Source organism: Gambusia affinis, linkage group LG08 (assembly GCF_019740435.1).
Source record: "Gambusia affinis linkage group LG08, SWU_Gaff_1.0, whole genome shotgun sequence".
In the NCBI taxonomy this organism is placed as follows: Eukaryota; Metazoa; Chordata; class Actinopteri; order Cyprinodontiformes; family Poeciliidae; genus Gambusia; species Gambusia affinis.
This window is the reverse complement of record NC_057875.1, coordinates 16,175,471-16,185,571: the sequence shown is the minus strand read 5'-3', so window position 1 is coordinate 16,185,571 and position 10,101 is coordinate 16,175,471. Positions and strand designations below refer to the sequence as shown.

At 39.0% G+C, this 10,101-nt stretch overlaps 1 protein-coding gene across 9 annotated transcripts; it reads left to right on the top strand.

Annotated features, from left to right (window-relative positions):
• The first annotated feature begins 275 nt into the window (after window positions 1–275).
• On the top strand, window positions 276–9,712 carry agbl2 (AGBL carboxypeptidase 2). 9 transcript variants are annotated; one of them, XM_044123583.1, is made up of 22 exons: window positions 276–382; window positions 1,475–1,595; window positions 1,745–1,909; window positions 2,008–2,112; window positions 3,445–3,592; window positions 3,715–3,970; window positions 4,316–4,717; window positions 4,831–4,973; window positions 6,094–6,244; window positions 6,356–6,482; window positions 6,570–6,670; window positions 7,041–7,153; window positions 7,254–7,326; window positions 7,529–7,648; window positions 7,733–7,810; window positions 7,893–7,958; window positions 8,084–8,171; window positions 8,208–8,279; window positions 8,388–8,516; window positions 8,600–8,627; window positions 8,710–8,912; window positions 9,523–9,712. In XM_044123583.1, the coding sequence occupies exons 1-22, from the start codon at window positions 371–373 to the stop codon at window positions 9,600–9,602; spliced, it is 2,781 nt and encodes a 926-aa protein (XP_043979518.1). In that variant the 5' UTR covers window positions 276–370; the 3' UTR covers window positions 9,603–9,712. The 9 variants fall into 9 exon arrangements, with proteins under 9 accessions (XP_043979518.1, XP_043979514.1, XP_043979516.1 ...); XM_044123579.1 differs by having other exon boundaries at window positions 7,896–7,949; window positions 8,084–8,279; XM_044123581.1 differs by having other exon boundaries at window positions 7,896–7,958; window positions 8,084–8,261.
• The last annotated feature ends 389 nt before the right edge of the window (window positions 9,713–10,101 follow it).

Genomic DNA, 10,101 nt, shown 5'->3' with positions numbered 1-10,101 from the left:
AGGAACGACTGATGGTGGGCTACACAAAATGTTTATTTTATTTTCTCAATGCAGTGCCTTTTTTAAGAGACAGTAGCATGTGCAATGTTTTCCTTTTACCTTTAAGTATATATTGAGCTTACCAGTCTATTAGTAAACTTTAAAACGAAAAAATACTGACTGTTTTTGCTGCAAGATACACCGAGGGATAATTTTTGAACAAATTTTCTTTTGGCATCAATCTAGTGTACTTACGGCTTGTTCTTCGCGACATTGGTAAGGTTTGACCGTACGTATCCATGGAAAAGACTGTTGTGCTACTTCGTTGCCAAGCAACGTCGGGAATAATTTTCTGGGTGTTTTCAGTCCCACGGAGCGTTTAAAGGAAAATATGCCCACCGAGGTAAATTGCTACGAGATTGTGAAAGTCAATTTTTGCTTAGTTTTGTTGGCATAATCTAACAAAATGCTAGCATTATGGAACAACCAGTGGGGAATAACTGATTTCCTTAAGTTAATGGTACTGATTGGGTTGCATTTCTAAAGCTAGGACATTCGTTGAAACATGGAGGCATGAGAAAAGTTTTATGTTATTCTTTGTAAAATATTTGTGATCGAGTGTTTAACTAGTTTCCCAAATTACAGCTATAATACAGAAAGAAGAAAGTAAACAATCCCATTGTGTCTTAAACAGCATATCAAACTATTGTATAATTGACAATGATTTTGTAATTGTCCACCGAAAACGAAGCTTCGTCTACGAAAACAAGTTATATATTTTTTTTATTACCCCAAAGTTTTCACATTTCAATTAATACCCCAAACTGATGTTATAGTGGGATTTCTACGTAATAGACTGTCACAAAGTGCCAGTGAACATTGGAGGGCTGTTGGGGGACAAACCTTTTTTTACGTTCGCAGGATGTATTAGCAAACACTAATACATCCGGCGGACAAATAATTAATTGGAGGAGACAAGAATGCGGATTAAAAAGGGCCCTTTATTTAACAGACTACACACAAGAAAAAAATAACCCAAACTTTCAGCAGATGACAGTGTTACCCCGTAACAACAACTCAAAATAGTCCAAATTGTAGTTTCAGACATGTTTAAGCAAAGATGGAAAGCCTATGGTTGACTTGTGTTGCCTACGACATTTTGGACATAAGTTTGTGGTTCTTTTTATTAGTGTAAATGTTAAAGTCTTGGATTGTAGCAGAAACTTATGCATGGAAACATTTAAGCTTACTAGTGAACTGATGTTTACTAGTAAGAAAATCTTTCTAACTAAAAGATAGCAATATATAGACGGTTCTGTGAGAAGTAAGCAGTGTGGAGTTCAGTCAATAAGGTCTTTTTTTCTGTAAAAAAAAAAAAAAACAACAAAAACCTGGAGGTTCTTATTTGAAGATGAAAGCAGCACACGCTGGTTGTATAATTCCTCTTACAAAATCTGACTGAAATCAACAAATTTAATGGCGATTTTATTTACAGCGTCAGACAAAGAGAACACCAGGCGCCGTCATCAGGAGTTTATGGAAAACCTGCAAGACGTTGGGTCCTGACGAATCCAACTCAGAGAAAACTGAGGACGAATTAGCGGAGCGGAGGCAGTGTAAGCAACCTTTAAGTTATGTGTGTACAATGTGCAACTAATAGCACATGTATGTAGAATTAATAAAGTAACTGAGTGAAGCTAGAAGAATGTGTTACAGCACTTTGACCAAGATTAGAGGTTATTAGATGTGACTCATCTTCCTGCAGTATGCATGAATCTGAGTCAGACTCTAAGGACAACGCAGCTGCTCTTAAACTTCCATGGTGGTCAGCCGGTTTTCATACTAAGGCCACCGTCTGATCTGGTTAACTTCCCTCGCCCCCGATGGCCAGTAGAATGTGAAGTCATCAGCGACAGCATCCAGCACATAGGTCACATTTCACTCTATTTGACTTTTACCACGTGGTCGGATGGAGACCTATAATTACTCATAGAGGGATTTTTTTTTCTGTTTTTTTTTTTTTTTTAGAATGGGAGCCACCAGAGCCGGAGCCCTTTTATAAGCCCTCCAACAAGGAGTCCCTCATTCCAGCTGAAGATGGGCCAGGGAATGTGGTGTACTGCTCGGACTTTGGTAACTATGGGTTTGGTTTGGACCGTCATCATGACACCTAAGAACATAATACCAGACAGTTACACACACTCTATTAAATAACACGTAACAATTTTTTTACGACAGAAAATTTAGAACGATTTTATGTGATTATGATGGCTTTAAATTATTTTTGGAAACTGCATATAATAATGTCATTATGTCACAAACTTCTGATTGGCCAATTTAAACTAGAGTCAAGTGGAGGCACATGTGGATAGATTTTTAGGGAATTACAATATGTCCGTTGCCTATTTTTCATGCATTTGGCAAATTCTATTTAGCAAATAGAAACAAATGATCTAAAATAGGAACACCGTAGAGTGATTTAATCTCTATGAGAAAAAAAATGAAAAAAAGGTTGCCATCTTTAAAAAATAAAAAAAGGAGTGCTATCTTTTAAAGTAAAAAAAAAAACAACAACACATCTTTCAAGTTCTACATGCTACAGAACTTTGAAAAAGTATTTGTACCCCTTGAACATTTTTCACATAACAACCACAAATGTTAATGCATTTTTGGGGGAGGGATTCATGCAATAGATCATCCATAGACCGTGCAAAATTTTGAAATGGGAGCAAAATAATAAATGGGTTTTGTCAGGTTCAAATAACCTAAGCACCTTCACACAGACATAGACAAAGGAAAAAGAGACAAGTGAATTAAATTTAACTTGAGGAGAGGAAGTGTAAGGAAAGTGTATTTGTTACAATCTCCAAACTCGCTCTGAAGTTCCTCTCTTCCTACTCCCCTTTTATTAGAATCAGAGAGCCCTGGTTACAATAGTTAGCAGGTGCTGGAAGGGGTGGGGCAAACAAAAACCCAGCTGCTAACACACAGTCATAAATCTTTTCTATACAATGAAGTCTCCTGTCTTTCTGCATGAGAGGTCTCAAGCGCAGTTCCCGTATCTCTGGGTCACAAACTTCGACCCTTAACCTTTGGGTGTTTCCCTGTCAGGCCAGCTCTCAGTTTTGGCTCTAGAGTGGCTGGTATCACCTTCCACTTTGGCACGATTATCACTTCCTGCAGACATCACTAAAAAGGCAAACATTCTAGAAACAAAAAGAATTTAACAGTCCTTAAATATAATGATGAGTATATGTGAAATAAAAGATATTTACAATTCTATCAGGTCTAAACAATTTTCTAAGTACATTTTAGTTCTGGTTGTAAATAATGTAGAAATGTTCAACAGGGATATGAGTTCTTTCTCCAAGGGCTTTACATTGTTTCATTATCAATTTATTTTAGAGAACACCATCATTTTTAATTCTTTCTTTCTTCTTTTCATATCTTTCTTAATTATTTAAGCAACAAAGCATTTATACTTCACCTGCTCTCGTGTTGGAGGAAGCAGGGGCTCCACCAGTTGTGCCAAGTTTTTTGTCACACCCCCAGATATTACTCTCGAATTTGAATCGCGCTTCGAAAGTGGAAACCTTCAGCGGGCTGTCCAAGTGTGAGTCTCTTCACTCTTGGTTTATTTTGTTTGTCATCCAGCTTTTATCTTTTTACCCCCGAAAGTTTGTATCAACGTGACAACAACTGAACTCTGTATTCTCGTTTTTCTTGCTTGTTCAGGGGCGCCTTCGACTATGAGCTCACGCTGCGTACAGACATGTACACTGAGAAGCACACGCAGTGGTTTTACTTCAGGTTGAGGAACATGAAGGCTAAAATGATATACCGCTTCACCATAACCAACTTGATGAAGGCCAGCAGTCTGTATTCCCTCGGCATGAGGCCGCTCCTGTACTCCGAGAGGGCGGCTAAGGAAAATGGAATTGGTTGGCATCGAGCTGGGTCCAACATCCGATATTATCAAAACTACACCGAGGTAGCATCAGGATCTTTCAGACCATTTACTGTTTGCAGATTCTGTTACATTGCATGGCAACAAAAAAATAGCACGTATTTACCGTATGTAGATAAAGTTATTTTTTAAAGAAGTGTTTTAAATATGAACGTGACAGGATGGCTGTTTTTAATAGTTATGTTTTATGCAAGGTTTTGTTTTTCATTGGAATGTGTCAAATTGCAAATTATGTAGGGATTTTTAACCTTCATTCTAAAATACATAACAAATTATGTACTTTCTACAAGCAATGGAGGTTTTTACAGCTCTAATCTGGACAGTTCTTATGTACCAATCTCAGTGGACTTTAATGGTGTGTCTGGGCAGGATACAAATGAGAACAATGATGACGACGTCCGCCTATACTCGCTCACCTGGACTCTCCAGTTCCCCTATGACTCAGACACATGCTACCTGGCCCACTGCTACCCCTACACGTACTCACGGCTACAGCGCTACCTGAAGCAGATAACCTCCAACCCTGCAGTAGCATCGTACTGCGAAGTGCGGACGCTGTGCCAAAGTCTTGCAGGGAACGCCGTCTATGTTATTACCATCACATCTAGAGGGTCCAGCCGGGAGGAGGTGAGAAACAAGAGGGCTGTGGTGGTGACAGCGCGAGTCCATCCTGGGGAAACCAACGGATCCTGGATGATGGAGGGATTTTTAGACTTTCTGCTCGGAGACTCAGATGATGCTCGGATTCTCAGGGATAACTTTGTTTTCAAGGTGCACGATTCATTTTTGTCAGCGGTAATCCAGTTATTCCAAAATGCTTTGAAACTTCTCTGTCCTCATTTTTTTATGTCCCCCCCCTTCTCCCCCCACTGAGTTAATTGCAGGTTGTGCCAATGTTGAACCCAGACGGTGTCGTGGTGGGAAACTACAGGTGCTCACTGGCAGGCAGGGATCTCAACAGAAACTATAAAACGTTGCTGAAGGATTCTTTTCCATGTGTTTGGTACACCAGGAACATGGTTGAAAGGTAATAATGCAAACGGAGCCCCAACCAACTATTAAATGCGTTGGGGAAAATATGTTCTTCAGAAGCCTGGCATTTCTGTTTAGAATATCCTTCTTTTATTAATCACAAGTGTATATTGTAATTTTCCAAGAAACAAAATTTTGGGTTTTCCTGAGCCATTATTATCTGAATTACAAGAAATAAAGGATTGAATTATTCCACTCTAAATGACATTAATCTACAGACCCATTTAACAAAATGGAATATTATTGAAATATTATTTTAAGAATGATATAATTAAATGAAGCACTTTATATAAAATAATTACAGAAGGACGAGCAGAAGGACTTTTGAAAACTTTTATTTCTGTTAATTATGATGATTTTCCACTTGCAACTAATGAAAAGATGACATCAAATTAGAATATTACGTCACAGCAATAGAAAAACTATATTCCAAAACAAAAATGTAGGCGTAATGATAAATATGTTTAAAACCTGCTTAAAAGTTGTTGTTTTCAACAGGTATTTTTAATGTGACAAGCAAGACTCATGTGAGACGTATGTTCTAATTTATTTAATATGACTGTATATAATTATTTTTACTTTCTGAAATGAGGGGAAATATATTTCAACTTTTCCACACATTTCAACACAACACAGAAGACATAATTAAATTCTAACAGAACTTGCAAATAGGCCTGCAGCCCAGCGTAAATTTTATAGTGCTCCTCTTACGCATTTGAGCCCAATTTTGTAGTGATTTGGGGTTTTTTGTGTTTATTTAGTTTTCTGTGTTCTGTTGTGTCCGTGTTTTGTCCCGTCTACCTCTTGATTGTTCCCAGCTGTGTCTCGTTCACTGATTACCCTCTGTGTATTAAATGCCACCTGTGCTCCTTGTTCTCTGTGGGGTTCTTGTCTGTTAAAGCTGTCCAGTCGGCTGTGTTTGCTGTCCAGTTGCTACCAGCTCTGAGCTTTTGCTCTTCTGTGCTGCCTGGACTTTGGATTGTTGTGTGCATCTTCATTAAAACATTGTTTTATTCTACACACCTGGGTCCACGGCGTCTTCCTACTGCATTTCACGACAAACCCATTATGAACTTCTTCCAAACTGTTCCTGTTTTACTGTTCTCTCTCTGTAGACTTATGGCTGAAACAGAAGTAGTTCTTTACTGTGATTTTCACGGCCACAACCGCAAAAACAATGTGTTCATGTATGGATGTGACAACAAACTGTTCAAGTTTCAAGAGAGGGTCTTTCCACTGATGATGAGCAAGAATGCAAAGAATAAGGTGACCTTATGGATATTTCGGCAGCTTTAAACACTGCAAACATATTTCTCCACATTTGTGATTCATCTGAGCAAAGTATGTTCAGTATCAACATCTAAATCATTCTCTCAGTTCTCCTATAAGAGCTGTAGGTTCAAGGTGCAGAAGAGCAAAGAGGGAACAGGGCGGATCGTCATGTGGAGACTGGGCATCAAGAACAGCTACACCCTGGAGGCCACCTTCGGAGGATCCACTCTGGGTAAATATGGGCTTCCTGTATGTTTTCCTGCATTCATAGATGTGCACGTTACAAAAGGTTCCGCGGTATTTTCTGCTGTTACTTTAGATGACAGAAAAGGGACCCATTTTACTACTGGAGATTTGAAGTTGATGGGCTTTTTCTTCTGTGACACCCTCCTGGACTTCTGTGACCCTGATCAAACAAAGGCAAGAAATGAAGCAAAATACACTTTTATGCAGAAACATGGATTACTAATGTACATTTTAAACTGTGCCTTGTAAAGGTGTGTACATCCCTTTAACTCTTAAACATTATTCATATTGCGACCATATTGTCCATGAGTTCTGTTGGTGCTTCAAACCTTTAAATTTTTTTGTGTTTGAAAACCTTTTGAAAACCTGAATTAGATATGGGTTGCTTTGTGTTTGTGCATAACATAAAATCCCAGTGAATAGATGAAGTTTGGGGTCTGATCGAGACCAAACCTGGTAAAGTTGAATGGATATGTGTACTTCTGAGGGGCCCTGGAAATGACCAACAGATAGTTTTATTTTTCCTTTTTCATTCTTTCTTTAGGTGGCTCACTGTTTGGCAGAGGTGTCAGCCTTATTGAAAACAGAGATCAGGAGGAAAATGAGCAAGAATCTGGACACCGATGGTAGCTTTTCTTTGTCTGACCTGGAAACCAGGTAATTTTATTATGTTAAACTGCAGGCAACACTTGGCGAAAGGATTTAGTAAATGTGAATTGTGCTCTCATTTAGCTTGTTTTTTTCGTTGCTTTCTCAGCACGAGTGGCTCTAATAGTTCAGATTCAGACGGACTTCCAGTTCATATACTGCACCAGCAAAGAATTCCGGAGGTATCCTGACAAATTCAATTTATCTGAACTGAACTCTATTTGTAAATCTCCGAGCAACAGCATACAAGCATTAAAGTTTGGTTTGAATCATATTTGATCAAATTCTCATACATAAACCTGCTCTCTCTCTCCCTCGTTTCTTCTCTCTGTCTCTCTCTCTCTCCTTTCTCTCCTTTTCTCTCTCTCTTTCTCTCCCTTTCAGAAAAATAATTTTAGGAAGAAAAAGAAACAATTAAAAACTCGTAAGGAAAGAGACAGACTCCAACCAAGCCGTGTGAGGACTAGGTCACTGACAAAGGTTCTAGAGAGCAGCAGACATTCTGTAAGGCTAATTATGCTGTATTCTTTTAACATGTTAATGTGTTCATAACTTCCTTTAAGGGTTATTGGTAAACTGTTTTTGCAGGAGTCCTGTCTTTCTCCTGAAAAGATGAATGAAGTACGAAGCCAAGAGAAACCTGTTGGAGGACAAAAGAGAGGAAAGGTCAGGTTTGTGGGACAGCAGTATCTAGATCACTGAGGTGTGCAATCTTGAAAAATAAGAGCTGTATTGTTCGTATGTAAAGCAGAATGGCCTTAAGGGAAAATGTGTACTCTCATCTCCAACCAGTCATCCAGAAGAGGTCAGCCAGGTAACACTGTGGCAAGTCAAAGACCTCAAACTCTGACACCCGATTATCTTCTGTTCTTTCTGATACTATTGCTCACTCTCAGCTTTACGACGTTGAATTATTCCAGAAGTTACATTGTCTTTTAGGAGAACAGTCAGGACGACTGCATCTCATGCATGCACCAGAAACTGAAGCATCTGTATGAAAGCACACCGTGCACGACGCCTCCATCAGGTGGAGCAGTACCATCAGGTGGAGCAGTACCATCAGGTGGAGCAGTACCATCAGGTGGAGCAGTACCATCAGGTGGAGCAGTACCATCAGGTGGAGCAGTACCATCAGGTACTGCTACGTCTTATAGACTCCAGATGAAACAAGTCTTTTAGAATGGTTCAGGAGTCTGAAAAGGTTCTCTGCGCTAAGAATTTGTATATTTTACTTGCTTACCAGGTGATGAAGCGTTTAGCAATAGAGAGGTGAAATGCAGCTGCCCCCCTCTCTCTCTGAAGGTTCCTCTGGCATGTTCTCCTGTGCTCATGCAGCCCCTGCCATATACGCCACATGTGTCTTCTCAACAAGGTAGCAGTGGGAGGTGTGGATGTTTAATGTCACACTTTTCAGTTGTAGTCATTTGGTAGTAAATTGATTTTGTGCTCTTTTAGGGTCGACTTTCTTTGTAGCTCCCTGCAGGTAAGCCATACAGAGGAGTTATGTTTTTAAACAACACAGGATGTTGAATGTTCGTTTTTAGGGGGTTGTGTCTGTTTGGCAGGTTTCCTCCATCTGGGTTCATCAGAATGGCTGCGCCCATTCCTCCGACTTCATCCGTGTCCACATCCAGCAATCGCCGTGTTCTCAAAGGCAAACACGTCCAGTGGGTCTCGGGTAATTTTCCATCTAAGAGATTCTCCACATCGGTCACAGACGTAACCAGAGCCCGCCGTAGAGAAAGGTCCCTAAAGGATTCATCTGAAGGTTCATCCCAACATTTTTTTTTTCTTTATAGTGCCGGTCAAATTTATTAGTACCTCTGGTAGAGATAAATTAAAAAACATTTTATGCTACATTTCTTTACGAGGGCGAAATCCCATGTTAAATTTTTTTTGTTTGTTTTTACAACCCCAATTGCAATGAAGTTAAGATGTTATATAAAACATAAAGTGGGACAGGAGCAACACTTTTCAAAACCTGGAAAGAATATCAAAATTCAATGTTGTGCATTGATAAATTGTCAGTCTGCTTTAGCCTTTTGAAACATTACATAGGACTCACTGCTGTCCCATTGATCCCCGGGCTGCCAAATATTGTCCCATTGTTAATGCATGCAAAAGCAATTATTTATAAACATGACATTTTTCCCCATTGAATGATTGTTCCCAATTTAAAGTTTGAAAACTTTTGAGATTTGCAGTGGGAAATAATGCTAAACATTTTTACCAGGGCTGCCAATAAATGTCTGGCACTGTATTTAATTCAGTTACTAATTTCGTTACCCTGTTTTATTATTACTTTTACCGTACTTTCTACCAAAACATAATTCTATACCTTTTAACCAACATCTCCTTCAATATATTCTAATTTCCAGTGGCTGCTTCTTCGTTTACACATCATGTGGGCAAAACCAAAGGGCTCTCACAACGCTGGTACCCCATTGAGAGAAAGTGAGGTATTCAACAATTTATTTGAGCCTGGGCAGAAGCAAAAGGAAAAACTTTTATCAATGTGAACTCCCTGCAGTCTGCCTCCTATTGCCTCAATAAAAGACTTTATTTGCATTTGTTGTGGAATATGTAAATATGTTTCCCACACATCCTTCTGTCTCTTCATCGTGTAACTTTTCCAGAGCTTTTTTAAAAATATAAATACAAAAGCTCACTATCAATATATTAAGAGTAGTCAGCCTGAATGGATGGATGGTGGACAAATAAAAACGTATAAACAGAATCGCTCTGCTTCTCTCACAGAAACATAGACTGATAGAAAAACAGATTGATGCATGGAATAATGAGACGATGACGACCGATAAACAGATGGATGATGGATAAATAGACGACTGCTTGGAAATTGGATGGATGGCTGGAACTTTCACATAAAGTGATAAAGAATACAGCCTTGGAACAGAATATTAAAATAATCCTGAATTCATTAAATATTTTTACTTTTC

What these genes read in the sequence shown, in the direction of transcription:
- agbl2 (XM_044123576.1), top strand. An exon ending in ACCAGGAACATGGTTGAAAG is followed by an intron (nt 4,974 to 6,093) that starts GTAATAATGCAA and finishes CTCTCTCTGTAG; the next exon opens with ACTTATGGCTGAAACAGAAG. An exon ending in TTCTTTGTAGCTCCCTGCAG is followed by an intron (nt 8,628 to 8,709) that starts GTAAGCCATACA and finishes TCTGTTTGGCAG; the next exon opens with GTTTCCTCCATCTGGGTTCA.